The sequence below is a fragment of the Uloborus diversus genome, chromosome 3 (genome assembly GCF_026930045.1).
Source record: "Uloborus diversus isolate 005 chromosome 3, Udiv.v.3.1, whole genome shotgun sequence".
Lineage (NCBI taxonomy): Eukaryota > Metazoa > Arthropoda > Arachnida > Araneae > Uloboridae > Uloborus > Uloborus diversus.
The window spans coordinates 13,224,206-13,251,849 of NC_072733.1; the positions used below are offsets into that span (position 1 = coordinate 13,224,206).

General features: G+C 33.8%; 1 protein-coding gene across 1 annotated transcript in view; it reads left to right on the top strand.

Moving 5' to 3' along the window:
• Positions 1 to 27,644, top strand: part of LOC129218031 (glutamate receptor 1-like) — a 357,221-nt gene that overhangs the window by 177,997 nt on the left and 151,580 nt on the right. The window contains exons 8-9 of the mRNA XM_054852210.1: positions 3,096 to 3,206; positions 4,455 to 4,670. Of these exons, the coding sequence (XP_054708185.1) occupies positions 3,096 to 3,206; positions 4,455 to 4,670 (327 nt within the window). The remainder of the gene's footprint in view (positions 1 to 3,095; positions 3,207 to 4,454; positions 4,671 to 27,644) is intronic.

Genomic DNA, 27,644 nt, shown 5'->3' on the forward strand with positions numbered 1-27,644 from the left:
GCTAACGGATCAAGAACAAACCAAGATGTGACATTCTTAAAAAAATAAGTCGAAAATACTTGAAAATGCAAATAGGACACTTCGGCTCTCTAACTCCAAAATATTAAGCTATAGAAATGCTTGTCTTGCAGAAAATGCTACTCATTTATGGCAGTTAAAAAAAGGCATAGCTAAAAATCGCTAATCTTTAAGATATGATGTTTTTGAAAGGAGTGAGCAATATGTAAAGGATATTGTATTTATACTCCCTCAACCTGCTAATCTTGACAAACTGAAAAATTGTGTCACTGCAGCAATTGCTTAGACGACTGCGTACATAATACAATGTGTGTTCCAGAAGTTTGGATACAGGTATGATATCGTTCAGGCGTCAAGGGGAGGGGGGGGGCAGAAAGAACATCTTTAGATATTTAATGTGTTAAAACAGGTTTCTCCTTTTCTTTTTCTTTTTTTTTTCTTTCTTTTTTTTTTTTTTTTGAGCAATCACGATTGCTTATTGCTTTCATTTGACTGTTTTTGGCGTCCTAACATTTTATTTTCCCACCGCCACACCCTCCGCACCATCAGCGTCGACCGGCTCCTCACGATGCTGCTCCCATAACGAAAGCCGTCTCCAGGTTGCATCCATTCCTACACACACGCGCATAAATACACAACTACATACGCACACATACACACATACACACACAAACACATACACACACATACACCTGCACACACACACACACATACACCTACACACACATACACCTACACACACATACACCTACACACACACATACATTCAACTACCCACACATTCATGCCAGCACACAGACACAAACAAATATGCCTACACGCACATACACATACCCCCCCACACACACATTCATACACACAACTGCCAGCACACAGACACAAACACACACATACACCTACACACACATACACCTACACACACACATACATTCAACTACCCACACATTCATGCCAGCACACAGACACAAACACATATGCCTACACGCACCATACACATACCCCCCACACACACATTCATACACACAACTGCCAGCACACAGACACAAACACACATGCCTACACACACATACACATACCCCCTACACACAAACACACATACCTCCACACACAAACACACACGCCTACACACACACACTAGTGATTGCCAAAAACATAATTTGAATTCAAGATGTCAAAATTCAAAAAAAAAATTTTTTTTCACTAATTTTATGCCCCGCCATTCTTTGGACTCAACTTGTAGGGTAGTGAAATAAAAATTCGGTTCTAATAAGGTAAACTTTAACACACCGACTTAGCATAGGAATAAGGAAATGTTAGTTTAGCACACGGGAAGAATTTTTCTTCATGCACTTCTTAGATGTCCTCTTGATTGATAGTAGAACCTTGACTCAAGCTTACTGATGGTATATTGTCTGTTTCAGCAATTGAAGCCCTGCTAAGCAAAAAGGGATGAGTGGATATCTTAAATTTTTTGAGTGATACGATTTTAATGTTCAGATCCAAGGTGGGATTTCTTTTCTTCTCTTTTTTTTTAACCATGCTTTATCGCAGCAACTACCCGGGCTGCTAGAACCGTCTCTTACCCCAAAACAGAGGAGAGGTTCTCCTATCATTTTTGCTGGTCATCTCCAATTTCTTTAAATTTTGGCACTTATACTCCTAGATTCAGTTACTTGCTACATTTTGTGACGACTTTAAACCCTGTTTATCGCTAACACGAAAATTCGGAGATACTGAATAGATTACATCAGCTTTAAGGAGTACTTTTTATTGCTCGTATTTCTCAAGAACGAGAACTTGTTAATCAAAATATCTTAAGACGTTATTTTCTTGTAGTTAGTACGATTTTCAAAGTTATATGCATAAAAGAATATACTAACTCTTTTACTAGATAATTTTTCCAATATACATAGCTGCAAGCCGTTATTTAAGAACACTCACATTTTAAGTAATTTTCCATGAATATTTAATGCTTTTATTTAATTTTGTTTCATGAATGTTTCAAACTCCCGTCAAGATTTTAGGCTCGAGTTTATATTTGCTTTTGTCTATTTCTATAAGTTAATCAGAACCCAGTATATAATTTTCAGATGCTCCCAATGTTCTAAACTAAAACATTGGGAATATATCCATAGTAAAATATTAAATAAAAGATCATGCAACATTTTCCTTTTGGAATGTGAACATTTTGAATATGAGTAACAAACTAATGATTAAAAATGACAGCTTAAAGCTTTTACTTAGAACCTAAGAAAACTTAATGAAATAATTTTAAGTGAGCATTTGCTAAAAAACGCAAAACTAAATTAAATATTTTAAACCACGATATTTAAGGTAATATCAATTATTAGTCGCGTAAAACGACGAGAGATGGCGCCACGATAATGCAAGTTTTAGACTAGTTTGGTGCTACTATCTCTATGAGAGCGATTTTTCGACATCTCAACAACACGTAATTATCAAAAAGCAATATTTATTTAGGATACCAACTTTGAGTTAACAAAAAAAAAAACAAAAAAAAAAAAACAATTTTTTACTTGCTTGTAATTTTCTCCCTATTTAAAAATTCGGTTTGTAAAATATTTCAGCTTTTTCGATAATAATGAAGCTACACTAAACACGCAGTTTTTTTTTTCTTTTCGTGTAATTCATTAATCATTCAACATTTTTAATTAACGAAAAGTGCTGGGCATAATATTATTGTAAAACATGTTCTTCAACTTTGAAATTAGTGGTTTCATCTTAACGGATGCATAAAATTTCTTGTGATGCACCCTAATAACAGATGCCAGGCTTGGTTTTAATGAAAAGTATTATGTTATCTGTAACACACGACGTAATAAAATGCTGTCGCACAGTTGCTATCATTTATAAACGTTTAACTGCACCTCAAATAAATGCCGTTACAATCCTACTTACAAATTATTGTTTCTCTACCGGCAAGTCTGCACCTTCATTTTGCATAAAATAATTGCAATATTTTCTTTTGCGTTTTTTTAAAATTTCCTACTAGTTTTATTTTTATTTATCTAGTTATTTATTTTAATTCTTCTATGTATTCATATTTTGTATTTCAGATCGCTTCGTGGTCAGACGTCAAGGGAATGGAGTTGTTTCCACCTAAGTACAAGCGCATGCACGTGTCCACAGGGATAGAAAATAAAACTTACATAGTTACAAGTATATTAGTAGGTATCCTTTTTTTTTTTTTTTTTTTTTTGACATCAGAAAAGTAATGACTAACATTAAAGCTGTTTAAACATTGAAACTTCATTTACTTTGTTGCATTTAAATATAAGTTGTTAGTTGCTGATTTTCCCTTTAAAAAAGCTTTAAACACGAGTTTAAAACATCGATAGGAAATTTAATATCTATTAAAGTATTCAGATTATTTTTTACCTCCCAAGTTGTCATTTCTTATGTGTTTACTATAACTCACACTATATACTGTTAGTACTAGTTAAAAAAAATCTTGTAAAAATGTCCATGTAGTTCATGAAATACGAATAAACTATTCAAGTGTTTCTGTTCACGATGCGGAGTTTTTACATTCTTTCGGTTTATATTTTAATTAATTAATTAATTTTTTATTGTAATACCTTGCAAAAGAAGACGTTACAGTGCGATAAAAATTCCCGTAAATGTGCTTTTATCGCATGAGTACTCTTACTGCAGAGAAAAACATACAAGGGTGTGAGGAGAGACACGACTGGAAAGTACGGATTCTTCTACATCTTTCAACATCACGTTTTTCCTTCTTTAAAGAAAATATTTTTTATGAATGCATTCTATGCTAGTTATGTTTTTATAAGGGGTGGTGATGAAAACTCTGGGACAGTTTTCCGTTCTTTGTTAAACTTCATTCAGTTTTTTTTTTTTCAAACTTTTTAAAATCTCAAGAAAAACTTAAGTCATTTTCTAACAATGAGTTGAAAATTATATGAAGCATTTTCACACTATAAGAATTATAAAATGTGCTATCTTATTCCAATATTTCACGAAAAACTTTGCCAAGGGTAACATTTTGTAATATTGCTTACGAAAATATGAGAACATATTTTAAAGTTTGTCATGTTTTTTTAGATACATACTATGATGCTTTAATACGACATGCATTTTTAATAGAAAATGAATGTACGTAAATGCACTAATAAACAGTAAAGTTTCACACACGTGTTTTGGAGTTAATTCAGACTCCTCTATGATTGCGAAAAATTATGAAATATAGGATGCACATCGTCCGACTTATAACCGTGTACATTATACACGGATTTAACTATCCTCTTCGAAACTCCGAACACATATCTACAGTGTCATATCTTTTGTGTGAGTTTAGCTACATTTTTTTTTTTTTTTTTTTTTTTGTATTGCGTTATTTGTGCTTTCTAGTTTACCTTGTTATTTTTAATTTTTTTTTTCTTTCTTGTTTTATTTAGGAGGAACCTTATCTTATGTATAAGAAAGCCGAACCCGGCGACGTCTTAGAAGGAAACGATATGTTTGAAGGATACTGTAAAGATTTAGCAGACTTAGTGGCTGAAACTTTGAAAATTAACTACAGCCTTAAGCTGGTGAATGATTCCGCCTATGGGGGGCAGGATCCCAATTCGCCTGTGGGCTGGAATGGGATGGTCGGAGAACTCATTAAAAAGGTCAGTTGTTTTCCTTTTTTTTTATTGAGTTGTTTTTTTTCAAGTAAATGTGGTAAAGTACATAAGATAAACTTTATGTTTCTTAATGCATATTATCGAGAAAAAAGAGCAATGTGTACATGTATAAATATTAGATGCTTTACTATGTGTAAGAAAGATTTTTTTTCCCCTTTTCTTCAAAATAAGAAAAATAAAATGTTAACAAAAAGGCTTCACCACATTGCCTACCGAGCAACTCATCTATCACTTATTTCAATACGTGAGAACACAGATGAGTTGACGGAATATTTTATGTCATAAAATATATAAAAACATTTCTGGGCTGGGGGGGGGGGGTAAAACCGCACAAAAAATCCTTAAAGGAGACTATTATAAGGCTAAGTGTTGCTTCACGTTCGTATTATACTTAACTTCGCTAATTTGAAGTAGTAGGAAATAATGCGTTACACCTGTAAAAACTTGAAAGTATTCAGTTTGACTTTTTTTAAGAACAGAAAGGCAGATTAAATGCATTTTAATGTTTTCCTTATTTCTAGAAGTTGCTTTAAACTTGACATTCATCAAAAGTAGTTGTTTAGTGTTTTGAGGGGAGACCAGGTCTAATTGATACAGGGTTTTTGACATAATGGCTTTGTATATCATAGTAAAAAAGATAGTACTGCGTTTCTTGACTAAGAGACATGATTTTACCCTAGAGCATTAGCTTATACTCGTAGCTTTTTTGTTTCACCAATTTTGAGTAAACAGGTTTGTTCCAACGTTGTCTGGGTCAAGCTGATACATCGTTCTTGGATCTAAGTTGAGAAAGGTGTAATATTTTCACTCTCAAAATATGAAGTGGTTTTTTTTCCAAAAATGCTTGGAAATGACCAAAAAACTGAAACGAAGGTAATTTCTATTGTAATAGTCAAAAGGCGTATTTCAGAAAAGATATTTATACTTAAGCACGCATTAGCTGTGAATCAGAGTACTATGATGATTACTTCAAACCTTTTATGAGATTTTTCTTCTAAAACAACTCTCAAAACTTCATTTCGTTGCTTCCTACGTCAGCATAACAGTTTATTCATTTGTTTATCAATTTGATCCACGTTGGGTTAAACTGATATATTGCGAAAAAAAATGTAAAGATTTTTTTGAAAGTGAAAAAAAAATCTCAGCAAAGGTTTTAAAGCATTTGTTGAGAGGAAAATAGCAATAGTGTTACATGAAATTTTAATTTGGTTTTCAATATTAAAATAATCAAAATTTAAAAATTTTATCAACTGTATCCAGTATTTTCTGTAGTTTACTTTTTAAGAATGATTTTATTTGAGATGGGACACTTAGTTTTAAATTTTAAAGATTGACGCATCTTCCTTAGAAAATGTGACTTCAAAATAGAAAGTTAACAGTTTAATAGAGAGATGCATTTCGATGCATTTCTTGCGATTGAAGTAAAAGTGCCATTTTTCGACTGTCTGAATTGGAAAAAATAATTATAGTAAAATATTGACTGGAAGTTAAAATTAAATATTAAAAGGAAAAAATAATGAATTTCCTAAAAAGTTTGGGAAAATTTGAAGAAAAATTGAATAAAAGTTAGAAATTTGTGTCTGGAAGAGAGATTCAGTTCCATTCGTCAGGAAGAGGAAATTCAGTGCCAAATACAACAGTCACTTAGCTATGTTGTAAATCAAAACTGACCGAATTCATTTCTGAAGTGAATAAGGGCTAAATTTAGTTCTGAAGATCAAGCTGAATTTCGTTTGTTTAAAATGTAAAATAAATTTTGCTACGAAACATATAGCTGAATAAACTTAATTGAAAAAAGAGTAGTTAAAATTTAATTCCTAAGAAGACCAAAGACATCATTTTATTTCGTCTGGGATTAATGACGAAGCTTAATTACAACGGAGTGAAAAAGTAGTTGAGATGAAAAGAGCGGATGGATTGGGTAGGGTATTTCAAAAAATCTTTTAGTTTCGCGAACTCGCCTTCAGAAACTTGACAAAGATTCCGCTTTGGCAAAAAGTGAATCTACTTGCGGTATGCAGTAATAAAGAGGACGAGTTTACAAATACTAATTTAACTCCGATGAATGACAATTTTTTTTACTCCTTACAAAAGAATCATATGAATGAGAAGTAAGTAATATACTAAAGTCAAGCCCTAAATACTGTACTATAAAGTTTAGTATTTAGAGACAAACAAAAATTTTATTTCCACTACAAGCGGTTCAATATTCTTTTTTTTTTTCGTTAACTCTACTATCAAAATAAGTCTAAAACGTTTCCACTCGTATTTCAACCCAAATTTTGATTTAGTTCAACCGTGAAGAAGTTTTGGCTTTTTTAGCGTAACTTATATTAGTACAATCGTATACGTCCCCAAAATAATATTTTTTCTGCATGCACGAGTTCATTTAAACGAGTTTGATGACAACGTCTCTAGAAACTGTTGGGCGTCATATTAGGAGCGAAAAGTCGTGTGCAGATTCCGGCTGTGCAAATCTCTTTTAGTTATAGTTATAATCGGATGTTCTAAATGGGATCTTTACTTATATCTTTCGTGGCAATCAATGCTATCTGTCATCTATTGTTCCATGTATGAAGTAAATCAAGTATTGGTAAACGCAATCTTAAGATGATGATTGATTTGCAGAAAAATTGCCTGGAATCGCAAGTGTATTTTCTTAAAAGAAATGTAGATGAATGTGTTCTTAAAAATGTACTTTCATGTTTAATAAACGAATATACTTTTTGTATACTTATAGTTTTATTTTGTAATAAAAATATCAGAGTTTTTGCCTCAAAAACGGTACTTTTTCATTGCAAGAGTGGTACGAGAACGGGGAAAAACACTTCATTGGAAAGTAGTAGCAGATGTGAAGAACCTTAAGAAGGGACGAATGAAAAACATTTATGTACAGTCATAGAAAAAAAAAAAAAACGAAACACTCGATCGTATTCAAAGACTATTGACACTAGAGGCACGTGTGAGGTGTTATTGTTTCAGGAATAAAAAGTTCTACACAATTATGCTAAAAAATTGTTGTTAAGGGGTCGTCTTCATATTAAAACGAGCATCAACTTCAAATTTTTCAATGAGAACCCCCTTTTTTTATCAAAGATTTGTGAACAGCATCCTTTTTAACTTTGTATACAAAGTTTTGTTTAATTCAATTCAGCCGTTACTTCAGAATCGAATTTTGAAAAATTCCTCTCGTAATGTTAAAACGTATTTTGATATTTTTACTCATAACACAAAAACTAGATTAGGCACGGCAAATATTGTTTTTTTATATCAAAATATGAATCGACCCAACAATAAAAACATCATTTACAACACCTAAAATGTAATTTTAGTTTTTTCATGAATTATTTTAATATTTTTTGAAAAAAATATGATCTGAAACCACATTAAATTTTTACAGAAAAATAATCTAGATGAGCTTTTTTGTGGGAATCCAAAATTTGAGCTCAAAATAGTCAGTAGTTTTTGCGCTATGCTTAAAAATTCATTTTTTCCTACTTTAAGGGTCCGTATACTTTTTTAAAACAGAAATTATGAAAGTTGGTTTCTTCGTAAAAAAAGAAAAAAATTGTTCAATAAAATAAGATACCAATTATAACGTGGTTTTTCTACATTAGAGTTACGTCTATGAATTTTTTAAATGCATAAATTTATTCGCTGTTTCTGCAGAAAAACAACACAATATTACAACCGTCAGTTTTTTGTAGATATCGCCCAAACGTCAATGTCTAAATAATGCGGAACACTACTTCATTGTCTAATAAAAGAATATTTTATAAAACTTTCAAAATTAAAAACTTCACTTAAAATACTTCTGTTTTTTTTTTTTTTCCTGCGTTTAGCCATTGCCTTTTGTAAAACAATAACTCAGAAAAAAAATTAACATGCACAACTTTTTCACAGAAACATACGATAAAACCTCATTGTCTTGCTAGTCATGTTGCAATAGACAGTGTAGAATTAATGGCTCTTCCCAGTGATAATTTGCTAAAAGGAAAAATTATTGCCTTGTCTAAATCGGGAAAAAGCACTCGAAAAATAGCGGACAGTGTGAAGTTTCGCCTTTAACAGTATACAGATGGGTCAATCTTTTACTAATAATAAAGCTGATAGTCTCTCTGTCCGGAGGATGTTTGTAGGATGTCTGGATCTCTGTGACGCGCATGACGCCTAGACCGTTCGGCCAATTTTCATGAAATTTCTCACAAAGTAAGTTTGTAGCATGGGGGTGTGCACCTCGAAGCGATTTTTCGAAAATTCGATGTGGTTCTTTTTCTATTCCAATTTTAAGAACAAGAATATCATAAGATGGACGAGTAAATTGCGAAATTATCATAACGTGGAACCGTAACATGGGTAAATGCCAGTTGGCGAGAAAATTCACCATACATTATTTGTAAACATACAGGCGAACCAAAAGACCTTTTAATTTTTCCATAACGGGCAAAGCCGTGCGGGTACCACTAGTAGGTAATATTTGCTCTTAGATAAGTTTACTGGTTTTTAGGAATTATTATTATTTTTTTTTTGTAAAGTGTTTGAATAATTTTCAATGTGTTAAGATCTAGGAGAGGAAATGTCAGTCGCAATAGTGGGTCGCGTGCTTTGAGCCGTATTCTGTACGAAAGTAGTTGTTGCGGCTAATTGTGACCTTTTGTTTTTTTTTTTCGACTTTGTCAAAGATTTAACAAAATATTAATTTGGTTGTTAGATTAAGTTGAGTTTATGTCTATTCTTAGTTATGATTTAAATACTTATTTTTCTTTTTACTTTCTCGTTCATTGTCCGTGCATTTCACATTAAAATCATTCTCGCAAGACAAAGATAAAATTTCAAATTATTTTCTTTTTTGAATAACACGAAAAAATATCGACAAAAAAAGAGTTATAATAAATTATTGTTATCAGCTACTAGATGCCTATCTTATATATATTAAATGCATGTTCTTCAGAATCCAATATCGGAATATTCGGCTCCACCTTTACGACACTGGCACTCTAATTCTACTTTCTGATCTTACTCTATCAGCAAACAAAGTGCCATATGGACCAGCTTCAAGGGTTGAATGCGGCCCGCGGCGACACAATTGCGGTTTGGTTATCCCATTCCCCGGCTACTGTGGGACCTACGAATGAGCACAACAACGCTGAACTAGGCTTAACCGAAAAATGAAGCAGGTGTCATGTCATTGTCGCTGAGAGTGCCTAAAAACTGGTGGATGAAGCAAATTTATCTTACCAGTGAGATGCCGTAAACATCCAGCAGAAAAAAATTTACTTTATCTACCAGTTTATTCGCACTCTCAGCTTCAATGAGGTAACTTCTGCATTCCGGACGATTAGTTCCGATTCCATTCTGCGAAATCCGCAGCAAAGACGAAATCGTAGTCTTTGGGTAGAATAAGTCGCCTGTTGGGTATGCTGCGTCTAGTATTGTTATAGGTGTGGCAGTCTGATGCTATAGAAAACGTTCGTTTGCAGTAAGGCTCCTATATAAGGGGAGCTGACTTATCCGACATTTTGGTTCCAAAATTATCGGGCGAAAAAAATAAACATTTGTACAAAAGCCTCATTGCAGAAAACTGGTGTCCAAACTTTAGGTGTGTTGCCCGATTGATGTTTGATTATTTTATTCTGTGGATGAATACAATTTAATTAATACAAATTAAAAACAAATAAGGTATGAAAATGAGGTTTATTACCGTAAACATTTCCCGATACATTTTAGCTGAATTTGTAAACGAAGTTATCTTTCAAAATTTACCTAAAGTGACATTTTACTCAACTTATCATCAATTATTTTACGACTTAGCAACCAGCGAATATTATGACGTATTTATAAATACTAGAAACGAGGTTGGATCCAATTCTGTCTTGGGACCAAAATGTCGGATAAGTCAGCCTGTCTTTTTCAAGGGGCTCTAGTTTGCAGGTATATAGAGCGCGAAACAAAATCAAATAATGTTAGGCTTTGTTTGCAAGTGCAAAGTTACAAAATCAGAGAAATGACAGGAAGTCTGATTTCAGTTTACCTTAGTTTAAGCTAAAATAACTTTTCTCTTTTTAAATTACGGGTTGGACCATCTCGAATCGCGTTGCTAGAAACAGCATTGGGAAATTACTTTCCTAAATTGCTTTTAAGAGCCATTACATGTTTAACTAAAACCGCCAATTGCGTTATGCTTTTTTAATATTACCGAGTAAGTTCGAGTATGAACGGTTTGCTCATTAACGGGTATTTATATTCTCCTGTTTCTGGTCATTTTTTAGATTGATACTTCGTTCATTTTATGTATTTAGAGCAAATTTTCACGGAATAAATGGACCTTGCTTCGCTCGTGTCTCCAATCTATTTAATGCGTTGTGCGGTATATTTTAATATTTTTTTCCGATGGTCCAAACTTCTGCCGATGTTCTGCGAAATTAAAAACGCACAATTCCATTTTACATCAAAAGACTTTCTATTCATTCTAAAACAAAGCTGTAACATATGTGCAACACATTTATCAAACATATTCACATCATGATTCTAGGTATAAGGTTGGATGTTTACATTTCTATGAGGCTAATTTGCTGAATGATTATATAAGCAAAAAATAAGTTCATATTAAAAAAGGCAAAAAGTTCCATTACTTTTAATTTGTCATTATTCGATTTACCAAACAACGATCTATACGATGGACCAGCCAAACCCCATCCGTCTTTCTTAGGTCAATCCAGATAGACAAAAATCAGTAAATATTTTAACTTTTTTTTCAAAAAAAAAAAAAGTTTTCGACCGTAAATCGCTTTTTGGCACAAATTTATCGGCCAAAAAGTATCGAATTACGGAAAAGAAGAGAACTTCAAAAAATCATGAATTGAGCTGGATAATCTCGATCTTTTCTTTGTTTACATTCCGTTACTTGATAAGCCGCGACCTTGAAACAAGCGTTTTCAATGTGGTGACGGTCCCTAAAACGTTTTTCGTTAATAACTCCTATTCTACTGCTCGGAATGCAGTGAAATTTCGTACCCTGGCTGTATTTTGCGGTCTAAACATAATTATGTAGCAAAAAATAGGGGCTCCCATTTGAAAATCAAGAGTTGGTGCTCATTTTGCTTTATATATGGATCCTTTAGCAAAATGTTACCTACGTAATTTTAAAGAAGACTTTAAACCAAGTCGGATGGCACCTTTGTTTCCTTTCTAGCATGTATAATGGCCGAATAATTGAAAGTGTTTCGTTTTTTTTTTCTATGAGTGTAACATAATTTTCCTAAAAGGTATACTGGGAGAATACGGTTCATAATGTTACAGCTAATGCTCGAAGTTCTTATTATTAATAATCTTCTACAATCAAAGAAACTCAACTCGAGTAACCAGTACATATGTCGGAACCTAAGGCGTAACGCTAAGAGATGGGATGATGCGGAGAAAAGTACATTGTCACGACAGTTCAGACGTAAGCATTGCGTCAGCTGCTGGACGTCATGTGACATATTTTGCAGTAAGTTGCCGCTCTAAGCCTGGGCTAAGGCAGAAATACATCTCCAACTAAGTTTTTCCATCCGAGGACCGCAGTTTCGTGCTTTTTAGCCCTCATCAGCACGAAATAGGAAGCAACTACGCTGAAGGCAGAAAACCTCTTATAAGAGCCAAGAGAGTCAAACAAACTGGTAGTTAATGTAGAATTAGCGCACCAGACGAGTGACCGCAGCAATGATGCGGTTCAGCTCAAAGATTGAAGGCAAAGCTGGGCCCAGCTTCGCCTGCATTTAGGGCAATGGTAGGATCTCGAGCTGAAATTCGGACTTTGAGCGATTGTTCGGTCTAAACACCCGCCAGCTATCAAAAGTTCTGTTTTATCATGCAATTCCTCGATTTATAGTAAGCATTGAGCTACATATCAGGGAAAAAATATGGTCATACTTTTTAGTTTTCAAAATCGCGACTTGGGTCCATTCTGAGCTCTGCGGGGCTAAGTGGGTTAAGAAATTCAAAATCGTAGCACCACTACGAAATAGTTGAAAAATTTTGCCGCATCTTGAGCTATAATGGAAGATCCTAGATCAAAACCCTCGATTTCGGTGGATTTTTGCTCTCTATGCCACACAGTGCGTCGTGGCCATCGCTTCAGCGGCTGAAAACTTCACGTAATTGTTGTAATTCAGTTACCTTCTAGTCATATCACGTTTGGAGGGAGGCAACGAAAAAGCACGCTGTATCTAAAAACGCGATCTAACCGAAGTCACAAAATGCAACGATTCAAAAAACGTATAACTTAATAATATGTGCACCTAAAAACGATTAGTTTATTATTTATTAATCAGAGCAAAAGAAAATGTGCTAAGCACTTTTTTTATACAAAACAAAAACTAATTGAAAATATTTCTACAGTTGAATGGTGGAATATGAACCGAAAGTTGCAGCTTTAACTGCTACGAATTCAGATGAATGGAAACCATACCTGTTTTGTTCATTGATTAAAAAAGAGGGGGGAGGGGGAAAACTTTTTATATTCTATGATGTCAAATTGCAAAGCAACATTTTTTGCAATCTACTTTTTTGGGAGACAAAAGAATCGAGCGATATATCCAATAAAGCAATGTAGCGGGGCGCGACAAAGTAAGAGGTTACTCTTAGGAAACGCATTCATTTGCTATTTAGTTTGGCCCAGTTGTGTTCAATTAATGTTTTTCATTGATTACTGCCTTAGGGTTTTTTTTTAATCCTTCTTCATCTGTTACCTTTTATAGTTTCTTTAATTGGTATCTACCTCGCCTGGTCGCTAGCAGAAAACTAATTTTCGAAAACGATTAATTTGTTTAAATTATTTAAAGAAATACTTTTTAAATTATACTTTTTCGACAAAAAAAAATTCTGTTCAGAAAAATATAATTCAATGGTTATCTTCTTCCACCTTAATTTAGTCAACAATTTCATAAAACTGCATTTTTGTGCCAGTAATACATATTTTCGTTAGCAGCTTTAAAACCTCTTCTCTTGATTTCACGGAATATTCCAAACAGTATATAAAGCTTATCAACGTATTTTTATTCTAAACGAGCCAGAAACGACGAGTTTAAGCGCGCTTGAACGGTGTTGGATTTCTTTCGAATGAGTTGTACGATCTCAAAATATTTATTTAAGGAGAAAGTGCAAATGCGCAACGATTTGAAATGAAGAGTCATAACCGTAATCCAAAGAGAGATTTGAGAGAACCCCACTAGGAATTTTTCAACAGATCATAAATCTTTACTTTCTCTAAATATCAGAAATTTTTCCATGAATATTTCGTATTTCACTGGTTTTTAAACCTTCGCCAGTTGAAGGTTTTTAAACTTTTACTGATACCACAAATCAAGATTTTTGAAATTTTTGTGGAGAGTAATATCCGTTCCAGTTCCTTCAGCGTATAAAAGATCGTATATAATGTATATTGAGGAAAATTTGGAATGTAGACCCAATATTTCTTTAAGTTCGTTAATAAAATGCAATAAGTTTTCATTATAGTACGAATTGAAAAAAAAAAAGAAAAACAAGCATCAATTAGCATATTTTTCGATTACATATTAGGCAGTGAGACGTAAAGGGATGTAATAGCCAAAATTAAAAATTTGGAGATAATCAGTACAAACAGTAGGAGAATCTCTCCTCTGTTTTAGGACAAGAGTTGGTATTGGTAGCTCTGGTGGATGCTGTTACACACATAGTCTAGAAAAAAAGTTCACTAAAAGCTTATATAAGATTTGAACTTTAATCGCATTTTATTCGCGCGCGAATCTTTAAAAAATTCACTTACACCCCTTTGCTTCTCACTGCTTCATATGTCTTTTAGCTTAGGTTTATATTTTTCACTTTACTGCTCCAACATCATTAATTGTTTAATAATAGTATAGTGTCTAAAATGTGGCCCATATCTAAAAGTTGCGTGAGAGTCCAATATAAGCTTCCCGTCACGTGAAGGTCGAAAATCGTATCTGTTAAGTCATTAACAGGTTTCAGTGATTCATGAATATCAGTTCGTGGTGACGTAACGAAGATCATCACTTTGTTTTGTGCGTTGTAGTAGTGACTGTAAAATATTACTGGTCTCAAGTAAATATTTGCAGCGACGGTTTTCTGGAGTAAAAGAAAATATGTCACAAATGCGTTACAGCGTGACTCCTGCGAGACCTTGAAATTTCGTTATTTTGTGACTTGTGTGACTCAAAAGACGTCCCTCTACACTGTAAAAAAATTCCGAAACCTTACTGAGTATTTCCGTGTTACGTTTCGGGATTTTAATGGTTTTTATCCACTTCCTGGAAAAATCAAGCATCATTGTCGAAAATTTTCCTGAATTGCTAGAAGTCTAGAATGCAGACTTTTTCCTGTAGTGAAAAATATTTTTAGCTCCCAGTTTAAAGATTAACTGAGCGTATTTATAAAGTGTATCGATTTCGTTTCAACTGCTGCCCGTCCATGCTAATTAAGCTCCCAAAGGGAGCGAATAAGTACGGACTACGTTGCTTTCCAAGAATTGAAGGCGGGTAAAATTCTCGTTACTTAACAGCAATTCTGGCTTAGCTTTGGCCATGCTTGCAATAATGCTCTTCGATCTTCCTTGATAAATGAGGAAGATGTCGAGCTATTATATTATCCCTTCTTAAGTTTACTGGAATTTTCCAGAGATACAACTGGCTTTTAACGGGAATATTTCTGAATTTTTCAGTAGGCATACAGGATAGTGTCTGGAAGGTTGTTGAATTTCAGCAACAAACCTTCCTGGAGTTTGCAAGATATGTTACTGGCAGAAATTGGGCACACCAGCTGCCCATTATTTCTCAGGAACGTTCCTGAATAGTTTTTACAGTGTAAGTTTGCCGTCACATGTTGTGCTATGAGCGAAGCGATAAACGTCGCTTGTGTTTTGTGCTTCCCGGGCATAACACAATGGGGTAAAGCTGCCTTATAATAATTATCAATTATGGCAAATTCATATCTGAGCATCGAACCAGAAACAACCAGTACAACTTCGAACGGGCAAACAGGTTGAGAGCTCGACAAGACACAACTTTACCCTGTTTCTTAAAGCCTTATGACTTGGAGTCAAATACTTGGTTCTCCCAGTCGAAGTCAAGGTAACTTGACCTGTCAGGAGCTCACTTCATATTTGAAGAGTTACGGGTTTCATACCAGTCGATCAAAGTTCCTTCATGTTCGTTAATAGTGACTGGTGTCGTTTCAAATGAGTGATGTCACAAAGTCCTCCAAGTTACCATTACAAATAAACGCGTCTGGGGATGCTAGCTAAGGATTTTTACAGTTCATGGTCTGATTTCAACAGCTGTTTTCGGATTCCCCAGGTTTTAATAACGTTCAGAGAAAGTTGAGGATAACTCTCTGAACGACCCTAAAGATCATAAAAGTATGAATAATTTTTTAAAAGAAATATTATTTCAAAATAGCCCTATCAAACGTACATGGACTACTACACCGTCACGCGCGGGATACAAAGAAGCTAATACTTCATTAACATTTTGTCACATCTCTTAATATTTTAATGAAACAGGGGTCAGTAAATTTTTATTCTTTACATTTGATAAAAAGATGCTCCTGACACAGTTATATTGTTATTAAGCAATTTTGTTATTTAAAATTTCATTTATTTGCATGCACGGGATATCCTAAGTCAACCACTTGTAACTTGCTTATAAATTAGTTAATATATTTTTGCTCTATTAATTTATTAATGCTAAAATGAACTATAGATTTGGGAGTAAAGGTTCCAATCACTGTAAAAACGATTCAAAAACGTTCCTGAAAAATAATGGGCAGCTGAAGTGCCTAATTTCTTCCAGTAACGTATCTTGAAAAAACCAGTAACGCTTCCCGCTAAAAGTCAGTAACCTTTCTGAAATTAACCTTGAAACTTTCTGAAGACGTGCGAAATCTGCCCTGTTAAAGCCAGTCATGTCTCTAGAACCTTCTAGAAAAATTAAGTAGGTTCAGTATAATTGATTAGAACCTTCCTACTTCACCAAGAAGGCTCCATAATTATCAGAGCGACCACGGCTAAAGCTATGCAAGAAGGAACCAAGCATATCTCTTGCCTGCAATTCCCGCCTTGCAAAGCTGTAGACCCCCTTGCTTTTTCCCTTGACATTTTCGCTCTCATTGGGAGCTTAGTCAATGTGGACAGACCGTAAGCAACTTTAGGCCGATACACTTAATAAACACGCTCATTGAATCTTTAAACTGGTTGCTAAAAATATTTTCCACAACAGTGACAAGTCTGCACGCGTGCAACTTGTAGCGTTTCAGGAAACTTTTTTGTGATGATACTTGTTTTTACGGTGAAATAGGTGAAAACGTGTGATATCCCGAGACGTTCCTCGGAAATAGCCAGTAACATTTCGGAATTTTTTTTACAGTGATGTAAAGGAAACATCTTATTTGTTGAAAAACAAGAGTATAAACCATTGAAAAAATTTATGTATTGGGCCAGTCCACGAAACAAGTCATTTTTACCCGCACGTGATGGTTCATATATTTCATCAAAAAGTAATTATTTAAAAACGTAATAACGAAATGTTTTGCTTAAGGAATCACACATTCCTTTGTAATTTGTGAAGCAATACATTTTTTATCATTAACCTTTTAATTTATTATTTATAATGAACTATATGAGGCGTCATGTGCGGGACAGAATTATAGTTTCCCGAGGAACGGCCCAAATGTGATTTTGCTGCGAATTTTGTCAATAAATGAGTCTTAATTACAATAAAGAAGTGCTATACCACATCCATTAGCATTGTATTTTATCACTGCTATCTGTACAAGGTTCACAGCTCAACTAGCTCTCCGAGGGCCTATTCATCGAATGCTACAGAATGGATAAGCATAGAACAGAAGGCTTAAAAATGATTATTTGCCAAAACGTTGAAGATCCAAACGAAAAGTTTTACAAAACGCTTGTCAAGAAATATGTTCTATGATTTTCTGTAGCATTATACTAAATATTGAGCGATGGGCTCCTATTAGAACGTTGTTAATACATTCTTGTCAAAACTCTTGAATATATACAAAGATGAATGCAATATTGACTTAGTATTTTTATACAAACTATTCTTTTTTGCATTAAAGTTCTCTAGTTTTTTACTGGAAAGAAAACTTAAGAAAAAGAAACACTTCAGCAATAAAATAAATAAAATAAAATCCGAGAATTAGCTAATGTGTTACGGTAGACGTTAGGTTACTATCGGAAATAAAACACTATTTATTTTACCTCGAATATAATTTTAAATCTTGTGGCGCCATCTACTGACACTTTTATTGAAGAATGAAAGAACTAAATAATATTTAGAAATCCAATGTACACTCATATAACAGTCGGACCTCCATGTACCGAAGTAGCAAATTACCGGAAAAAAAATTCGGTATATAAGAATTTCGATATATAGAAACGATCTTATTTTATCGTACAAATCTCCTAAAATACTAAAATTAAAGCTAATTTTCGTGCATGAAACCCAATTTCTAATTTATACGAGTATCGGATTAAATTAAAGTTGATAATTAAAAAATTAAGAGAAATTATATTCTTGCGCCGTCATACATCTTCATTCTTCGGCAATTAACTTGATCCGCAACATTAGGGGAGTTTCGTTTTGACAATGTAATCGAGAGAAAAGTAAATTGAATGATTTTTACTTAAGCTAAGAAGACTAGAATCAACAATCAACATACAAAAGGTATAACTAGAAACTAATTTTACAGTGTTACTGGTTACAACTTGGATTTGAAATAAACTTGAGGGAATTTAAGAACTCCACAACGGAACAACGACCTATCTAGGGGTGTGACCCTTCAATTCCAGATTCCTTCTGAGTTTCGTAGCAACCTTTAGTGAACATAATATTCTCCCCTAACCTTCATTTTTCATGAGACAAACAGTTTGAAGTGGAAAACAAATCTACGAATGTCTAGAAAAAAATTTCGATATAGGGAGATTTTTTCGATGTATAGAAACAATTTTTCTATGTAATGAACATAGAAATTCGCTGGGATTTCGATATACAGAAAATTTCAATATGTGGAAGTTCGATATATGGAGGTTCGACTGTACTAATAAATTACCCAGAGACGTTCAAAAGTTACTTTGAATCAAACTTATGCAAAAGCCGGAAGTAACAGATTTAAATTTAAATAAATAAATAAATAAATAACAGTTCGCCCTTTTTAATTTTGTTCTGAGAGTTTTTTCCATCACAACATACGAGTTAGCTACTCGATTAAAATCCGAGAGTAAACAAATAAACAAACGTTTGTATCAAACGAGGATCCAGGGGTGAGTCATAAATGATCCTCGTCATAACGCAATCAGATATAGCGTAAAATTGCGGTTAATATCAGAGCAAAACCCTCTATGGTCTATTTGTGCCCGAAATTAATACATTTATACCCCTCCCCCCCAGAATTTGTTGGCCCAAATTTCGATAATGAATTTGCCAAAATATTTCGATAAATCCGCTCTTGGTACGTGCGTGAAAGTAGGACTTAAGATGGACCATTGAGGCCAAAATCATTGCTGTGGGACTTTATTAATTGCCACCCCTACCCCTCTAAAAATGACCATATTTTGAGCACATGACCCTTTTAATTGAATATCTGCTTTAAAAAAAATATATAAACTTCAGCCATTTTTTTTGACATAAAAAAGTTGAAGATGTGACAAGTACTTTATTGATTTTGAAATACAGAGCAATTGTCTTTGGCACTAGACCATACGTTAGATCTGCCACGCCGTTGAAAGAAAACGGTAAACTTGCGTTTCTAACAATGTCTCACCGTTAAAATTTCCATGAATGTATAACACAAAACATATATTAACCCTTGATCTATCGATACATTCAACAGTTAAAAGAGAAGGTCTCAGTTTACTCTGTAGATGTATAAAAAATGTGGAATGTTCAATAGAGTTGAGTGAAAAAAAACAAACAAAATCTGGTAGGGAAGGGTGGCCTGAAGCGGGTAGGTTTTCAAAGAATGCTCGAAAATTGCAGTTTTTGGACTTTTATCGCAACAATTTTGGTTTTATTTCCTAGCAGGGTTCTTGAAATTCAAAATTAAAGGTGACTTTTGTATTATTTCAAACCCAATTTTTTTTTTTATTATTTAACTTTACAAACATTTGAAAAACCCGTTTTGCCCTACAAGGGATCCCAAAGCGGGTAAGCTTAACTTTTTGTGATTCGGTACATTTGCCAATCAAATATGAAGTTATAAATATTAAAATAATTGTTTAGCTACCTGACATTATTTTTAAAAAAAGCAAAAAATGTGTACTTATCCAATATAAAATCAGCACATTTGTTTATAAAACATAATGAAATAACTGATTCAATTAATAGACTAATTAATTTCCATTCCAAAAATAACTTTTAAAGTTATACTTATCCTATTCAAAAAAAAAAAAAAAACCATGAGTGAGCACATGAGTCAAGAAATTATAAATAAATATGTGATTAAACACTGTAAAAAAATTCCGAAACGTTACTGGCTATTTCCGTGGAACGTCACAGGATTTCACACGTTTTCACCTATTTCCCCGTAAAAACAAGTATTATCACAAAAAAGTTTCCTGAATCGCTCCAAGTTGCACGCGTGCAGACTTGTCACTGTTGTGGAAAATATTGTTAGCAACCAGTTTAAAGATTCAATGAGCGTGTTTATTTATTAAGTGTATCGGCCTAAAGTTGCGTACGGTCTGTCCGCACTGATTATGTTCCCAATGAGGGAGAAAATGTCAATGGATAGCTACAGCTTTGCAAGGCGAGTAAGTGTAGGAAATAGATATGCTTGGTTCCTTCTCGCATAGCTTTAGCCGTGGTCGCTCTGATACTTTGATACTTATGGAGCCTACTTGGTAAAGTAGAAAGGTTCTAATCAATTATACTGAACCTACTTAATTTTTCTAGAAGGTGCTAGAGACATGACTGGCTTTAACAGGGCAGTTTTCGCACGTCTTCATAAAGTTTCAAGGTTAATTTCAGAAAGGTTACTGACTTTTAGCGGAAAGCGTTACTGGTTTTTCCAAGATATGTTACTGGAAGAAATTGGGCACATCAGCTGCCCATTATTTTTCAGGAACGTTTCTGAATCGTTTTTACAGTGAATCCTGTAGCCTTTTTGCCCAAACGCATGTTTTTTATTTCAATAATTATAACCTTAAATTTAAAAAAGAAACGAACGAAATTCCTTTGTAGTTTGTATACTAGCTTGCAAGTTAACTTGTCAGTGACGTCATTACGCGCGGAGGAAAAACACTGAGTGAAAAGACCGCTTGTAGGTTTGTAAGGAGGATCTCCGATAAGACACCGCACTCGCAGTTGCCTGCTTGGCGAATTAATCCGCTTTGGCATACTTCAACGAGAGTGGAGCACTTGAGCAAAATCGCGCCAAACGCAGAATATCCGGAGATCGCCAACTGTTTGTGAGCTCTGATTGGCTGGTTCGTTCAGTTGCAAATGAATGTATGGATCCGCGCTGCACCGCTCTTAAAATTGAAAATATTTAACGATTCACAGAAATTATGACAAAAAAATGTCCCTTTTGCGTTGGTTTAACTAACTAATCCGATTTCTAAAGCAAAGTGCGTAATTTCCCCCCGATTATCTGGCAAAGCGCAAGGAACTATTTCCTTCACTTGGCCGCAGCTCATTTCTCCATAGCCAAGAAAGCTTGCAATCGAGTATAGGTGGATGGTGTCAGAATAACGTAATATTATTGACAATCAAAAAATAAGCTGGTCTTCGACGAATCACAAGTTACAAATCTTCATTTTTTTTTTTTTTTGAAATGTATCATTTTTTAAAATTTTAAGCCTGGTTACGCCATGCCGCTTGTCTACTGCTTCCCTGGGACTGATTAAACCTCGGGAGTGTTGACGTAAACACGACATACGTACACTGAAAAAATGATTTAGAAACATTCCTGGAAAATAATGGGCAGCTGATGTGTCCAATTTCTGCCAGTAACATATCTTGCAAAAACCAGGAACGTTTTCCGCTAAAAGTCAGTAACGTGTCTGAAATTATTGTTGAAACTTTCTGAAAAAGTAAGATATATCCCCTGTTAAGCCAGTCATGTTTCGGGAACCTTGTAAGAAAATTAAGTAGGTTTATCGTAGTCGAACCTCCCTGATTTACCAAGAAGGCTCCAGAAGCATTCGAGCAACCAAGCTTTGGAAAGATACAGCAATCTAGTGACTTATTCTATCTCTCTAACGAGTTTAGTCTAATCTGGACGGGCCGTCGCCAAACTGCCGCACTACAATTCATAAACACGCTTATTCAGATTTTAAACTGGTAGCTATTTTTTTTCCCCACAATATTGAAAAGCCTGCATTCATGTAGCAATTCAGGAAGCTTTTTCGGGAAAATACTTGATTTTACGTGAAATAGGTGAAAACCCGTAAAATCCCGAAACATTCCATGGTAAAAATAAGAAACGTTTCGGATTTATTTTACAGTGTATGCATCGCCGCCTACATACCATGGGAGGCATACGAAGGTGTACCCGCTTTGAGCCACCCTCCCCTAAACGTTAAGTATTAGTGTGGAAAATTTGCCGTTTGTAGAGTTATTTGGTCATGCAATAGGATTTCGACAGCAAAAATATCTTGAGGTTCCGCTCGCGCCTTGAAGTTGACCTTTAAAAGACAAAAACTGGAAAAAGTTAAAATATTTTCATAAAAAATTAAAATTTTATCATTTTGATGTAATATCACTTAAGAATAGGCTCTTTGTGTAGATTACATACCGCGCATACGATCATTTTAACAATAAACTATTCTTTAAAATTCCGCACATGCTTTGTTTTTGAAGAATATACACTAAAAAATTCTGAAACGTTACTGAGTATTTCCGTGTAACGATTCGAGATTTCTATGTTTGTTATCCACTTTCTGGAAAAATCAAGTATACTTTTCAAAAAGTTTCCTGAATTGCTACAAGTCGCACGCATGCAGACTTCTCACTGTTGTAAAAAATATTTTTAGCTCCAAGTTTAAAGATAACCTGAACGTATTTATAAAGTGTATCCTCTTCAGTTCGATTGCGGTCCGTCCATACTGAAAAGCTGTCCAAAGGACGCAAATCAGTCAATGGACTACGTAGATTTGCAAGAATTGCACGTGAGTAAAATTATTGATACTTGCAATTCTGTCTTAGTTTTGGTCATGCTTGCTATACTGCTTTTGGAGCTTTCCTCGAAACGCAGTAAGGTGCCAAACTATTATAGTGTAGCCACCTAAGTTTGTTCTAAGATTCCAGAGATACGACTGGTTTTAAACGGGAAGAGTTCTGAATATTTTAGAAAGCTTCCAGGGTAATTTCAGAATGGTTACTGAATTTAAGCGGAAAACGTTCCTGGTTTTTGTAAGATATGTAACGTTAAGAAATTGGGCATATTAGCTGCCCATTACTTTCCAGGAACGTTTCTGAATCGTTTTTACAGTGTAGCAGAAACTATCTAAATTAGCTTAAAAAATTGCTTCCTGAAGACTGCAAGAGAACGTTACAACTTTTTTCTTTTCAATTTAAGCCAAAGAACCCTATTCCGCGTTTACGTTACGCAATATTAAAGAAAACCTGTGCAGCACAAACCAACGCATCTAGTTACACTGTAAAAACGATTCAGAAACATTCCTGGATAGGCCCAATTTCTTCCAATAACATATCTTACAAAAACCAGGAACGGTTTCCGTTAAAATTCCGTAACCTTACGGAAATTATCCTAGAAGCTTCCTAAAATATTCAGAACTCTTCCTGTTTAAAACCATTCGTATCTCTGGAATCATAGAATACACTTAGTTGGGTATACTACAATAGTTTGGCACCTTACTGCATTTTGAGGAAAGCTCCAAAAGCATATTGCAAACATGGCCAAAGCTAAGACAGAATTCGAAGTAAGTATAAAGAATTTTACTCACCTGGCAATTCTTGCAAAGCTACATAGTCCATACATTGATTTGCGCCCTTTGGACGCCTCATCAGTGTGGACGGACCGCAATCGAATTGAAGAGGATACACTTTATAAATACGTTCAGGTTATCTTTAAACTGGGAGCTAAAAATATTTTTTACAATAGTGAGATGTCTGCATTCGTGCGTAATCCATACTTAATCACTCCCTTGTGGAGTTTAATCAGCATGGACGAGCCGTAATCGAGCTGAACTCGATACAAAACTATAAACACTCTCAGTTAATCTTTAAACTAGGAGCTAAAAATACTTTTTACAACAGAGAGAAACTGCATTCGGACAACTTGTAGCAATTCAGGAAACTTTTTGACAAGTATACTTGATTTTTCCCAAAAGTGGATAAAAATCATAGAAATCCCGAAACGTTACACGGAAATACTCAGCAACGTTTCAGAATTTGTTTACAGTGTACCTTTTGTCGCCTGAGTACTGCAACCAAGTAACTGCAAGAATGGAAAAAATAGAATTTTTCACTTGTTTTTGCAAATTTTTGTTCGAACGAAGGCGTAAATACTTCTAACTAAATACAATTTTGAAATGGTAGCTTAATAACCTTTAAATAAATTCTTCACCCCTCCCCTCTCAAAGTCTGTACATCTCTTACATCTGTATTTAATATTAAAATTTCCATAATTACGTTTTCAAAGTCAATCAATAATGTAAAACGTAAACAAAAATATGATTACATAAATTATTCTTTTGTTATTTACATTCATTACGAACAACATTTTTTTTGTTTTACTATCAATAAATCCTTTTTGTTTACATTCCTGTTACTTAGTTACTCAGTACAATCTAGTGCTTGGTTTCTGATGAATTACCTTTAACATAACTAGTGTCCTTTTAAACAATTGAAATGCAATGAAATTCCTTAGTAACTTATCATTTCTGTGAAATTTCTTTGCAAAGTGGGAATTTCCAATTAACTAGTATTATTTTTGCTTCCTTGTACAAAGTACAGGAAGTAATGTATTCAGGAAAAAATTTCATTCTCATTCGGCCCCCAAAAAACAAAAAAGAAATCATTATATTCACCCTCGAATGTATGTTAGTTTTAATATGTTTAGTAGTATGTATGTAGCGCAGTTTTAATTTGCATTTTCTGTACAATTAAGGAGTACGCTATCACGAACTTACTAAAGAAAAGTGAAAAAGAGCGCGAATCGAAACACATTTTCAAATATTAATTGAAACATAATTACATTGTATCAGTAATGCATTTAAAAAAACAGCAAAAAGTTATCTACTAAAACATACATTGCACCAATTTCAGGATTACGACTACTGAACATAGGTTTATAGATTAATGAAAAAAAATTATTATTTTTGCTTAAAACTGCATTGAACAAAATTTATTTTTAACATAAAATTCTCTATCATATACTTTAGTCGTTTGAAATGAATTAAGGATGTTTATAAACGAAAGGAGTTTAAACTGTAATCACACAATATGTGATGTATAACCTGCAATTAAAATTTAGGTCATTTTAAAATTCTACAGATTAACATAAATGGCTCAAGAAACTAGAAATCTTTTTCTCAATAAAGGCATCTCAAATCCTTCGCTAGCACAAAGTTAGTACACAATTAATTACATTTTCATAAAATATTAATTATCAAAATATCAAATAAAAAGGTTGGCTGATGTCATTCATTTTAGTACTAACTCACGGCTGAAATAATTTAATTAATATTTCTTTCTGGATTCGCGCTCCTTTCGGAACTTTTGTCGTTACCAATTAATCGATTCAAATTAATCGACAATAAAATGAGCAATGAATCGCATTAAATATCTGCAAATCTGTCATCATGGAAACAAAGAATGTTACCAGGAGAAAAAGGTGATAAATGACTCTTCAGGAAAACGTGTCAAATGCCTTTCAGAAGCAGTTAGAGAAACGAAATTTCCACAATTGATTTTAATCTCAGCAGTAATTAAAGAAACTGAGAAAGTGTGCGGGCCGTTGGAATTTGAATCAAGCTAATGACTCTAATCTGTTAATCGATTGCAAAAATCTAAAAGGTTGAACATCCTTGATTACTTCCGAATTTTCGAAAACAAACATCAAGGTAGTCTTTTGTAAAATGTTTGAAAGGGTAGTCTTTTTTGCAAACAGTGCAAAATCGAAAACATTGAAAACTTTTTTTGCAAAGCAGCAACATTTTTTTTAGTTATCGAAGATAAGTAATATTTATGTAACCCTAGATTTTTTTACGTACTTAAATATTCAGCAGAAATGACTTAAAACATAACAAATAAACATACACTATAAAAAAAATTCTGAAACGTTACTGAGCATTTTCGTGTAACGTTTCGGGATTTCTATGGTTTTTATCCACTTTCTGAAAAAATCAAGCATACTTGTCAAAATGTTTCCTGAATTGCTACAAGTCGCACGAATGCAGACTTCTCACTGTTGTTAAAAATATTTTTTGTTCCCAGTTTAAAGATAACCTGAAAGTATTTATAAAGTGTATCCTCTTCAGTTCGATTGCGGTCTGTCCAGTCTGATAAGGCATCCAAAGGGCGCAAATCGGTCTATGGACTACGTAGCTTTGCAAGAACTGCAGTTGAGTAAACTTCATGATACTTACTTACAATTCTGTCTTGCCTTTGTCCGTGTTTGAAATACTGCTTTTGGATCTTTCCTAGAAACGCAGTAAGTTGACAAACTATTGTAGTATACCCACCTAAGTTTATTTTAAGATTCCAGAGATACGACTAGTTTTAAACGGGAAGAATTCTGAATATTTTAGGAAGCTTCCACGATAATTTCAGTAAGATTACTGAATTTAAGCGGAAAACGTTCCTGGTTTTTGTAATATATGTTACTGGAAGACATTGGGCACATCAGCTGCCCATTAGTTTCCAGGAACGTTTCTGAATCGTTTTTACAGTGTATGCACAAACATTAAACAGTACCATGGAAAAGATGACATAAAAAAAAAAAGTTAAGGCAATGCTTCATTTATTAATGTCGCGTAATGTTGGAGACAGACCCCTTAATACAGGATTAACCTAAAAATGAATAGTATGCCATGTATGGGTCATTCTCCAGAAAACGTAACTTTGAGCGCAAATATTTTTCAATTTCGAAACCTTTTATTTTCTTTTTTTTTTCATTCTTACATTAAAGTGTTGACTACTAGAAGTAATCATAAACAATGGCACAGCTAAGCTCTAATTATTTTACTCATCAATCAGAAAAAAAATTAAAAAAATGCCTTGTTCCCGGAAATTAAAAAAAAGGAAAAAAAAAAACTTTTATTATTTAAAAATCGAGGCCAATTTAATATCATAGTATTAATTTTGTTAACTGTGTAAACAATCAGCTATTTTAATGATAAGTGGGAACTTAATATTCAGCTCTCTTAATTAATGTACAGCTTAATTAGTAGTTTCAAATGTACGTTAAAAATATTATTTAGTAAGCTTGAGGATATACTGGCAATTTATAATTTTCGGAGAATGCCTATTATTGATGTATTTCCCCTCCATCAATTTTTTTCACCTCAGAAATAATGACAGTGATGAGGTCTGTCACGGAGGTGAGATTCACGGAGGTGAGGATCTTTAGATTAATATAAGCCTAAAGGATACAATATGAAAACATGTTCACTTCTTTTTCTACATTAATTTACATCACTGAAATTCAAGTTCACGGAGGTGAGAAGTCAGAATAACCACACTAAGTTTTTAAAGCAAAATCTATCTTCTTGTTTTTCGACAAAAATCTCACAATTTCAACTATGGCTGAAAATGAACAAGACTGCTCCTTTGTGTCATGGAAAATTAAATTTGATGTTATTACTGCAACGTGTTGCTGAGAAAAGGCATTTTAAACGGAGGTGAGAATTTATTTACTCTTTTTACTGTAAAAGACGAGTGACAGAAAAGTTACTTTTTACGAATGACCCGTATGTGTTAATAATCGCTTTTAAATTTTGTA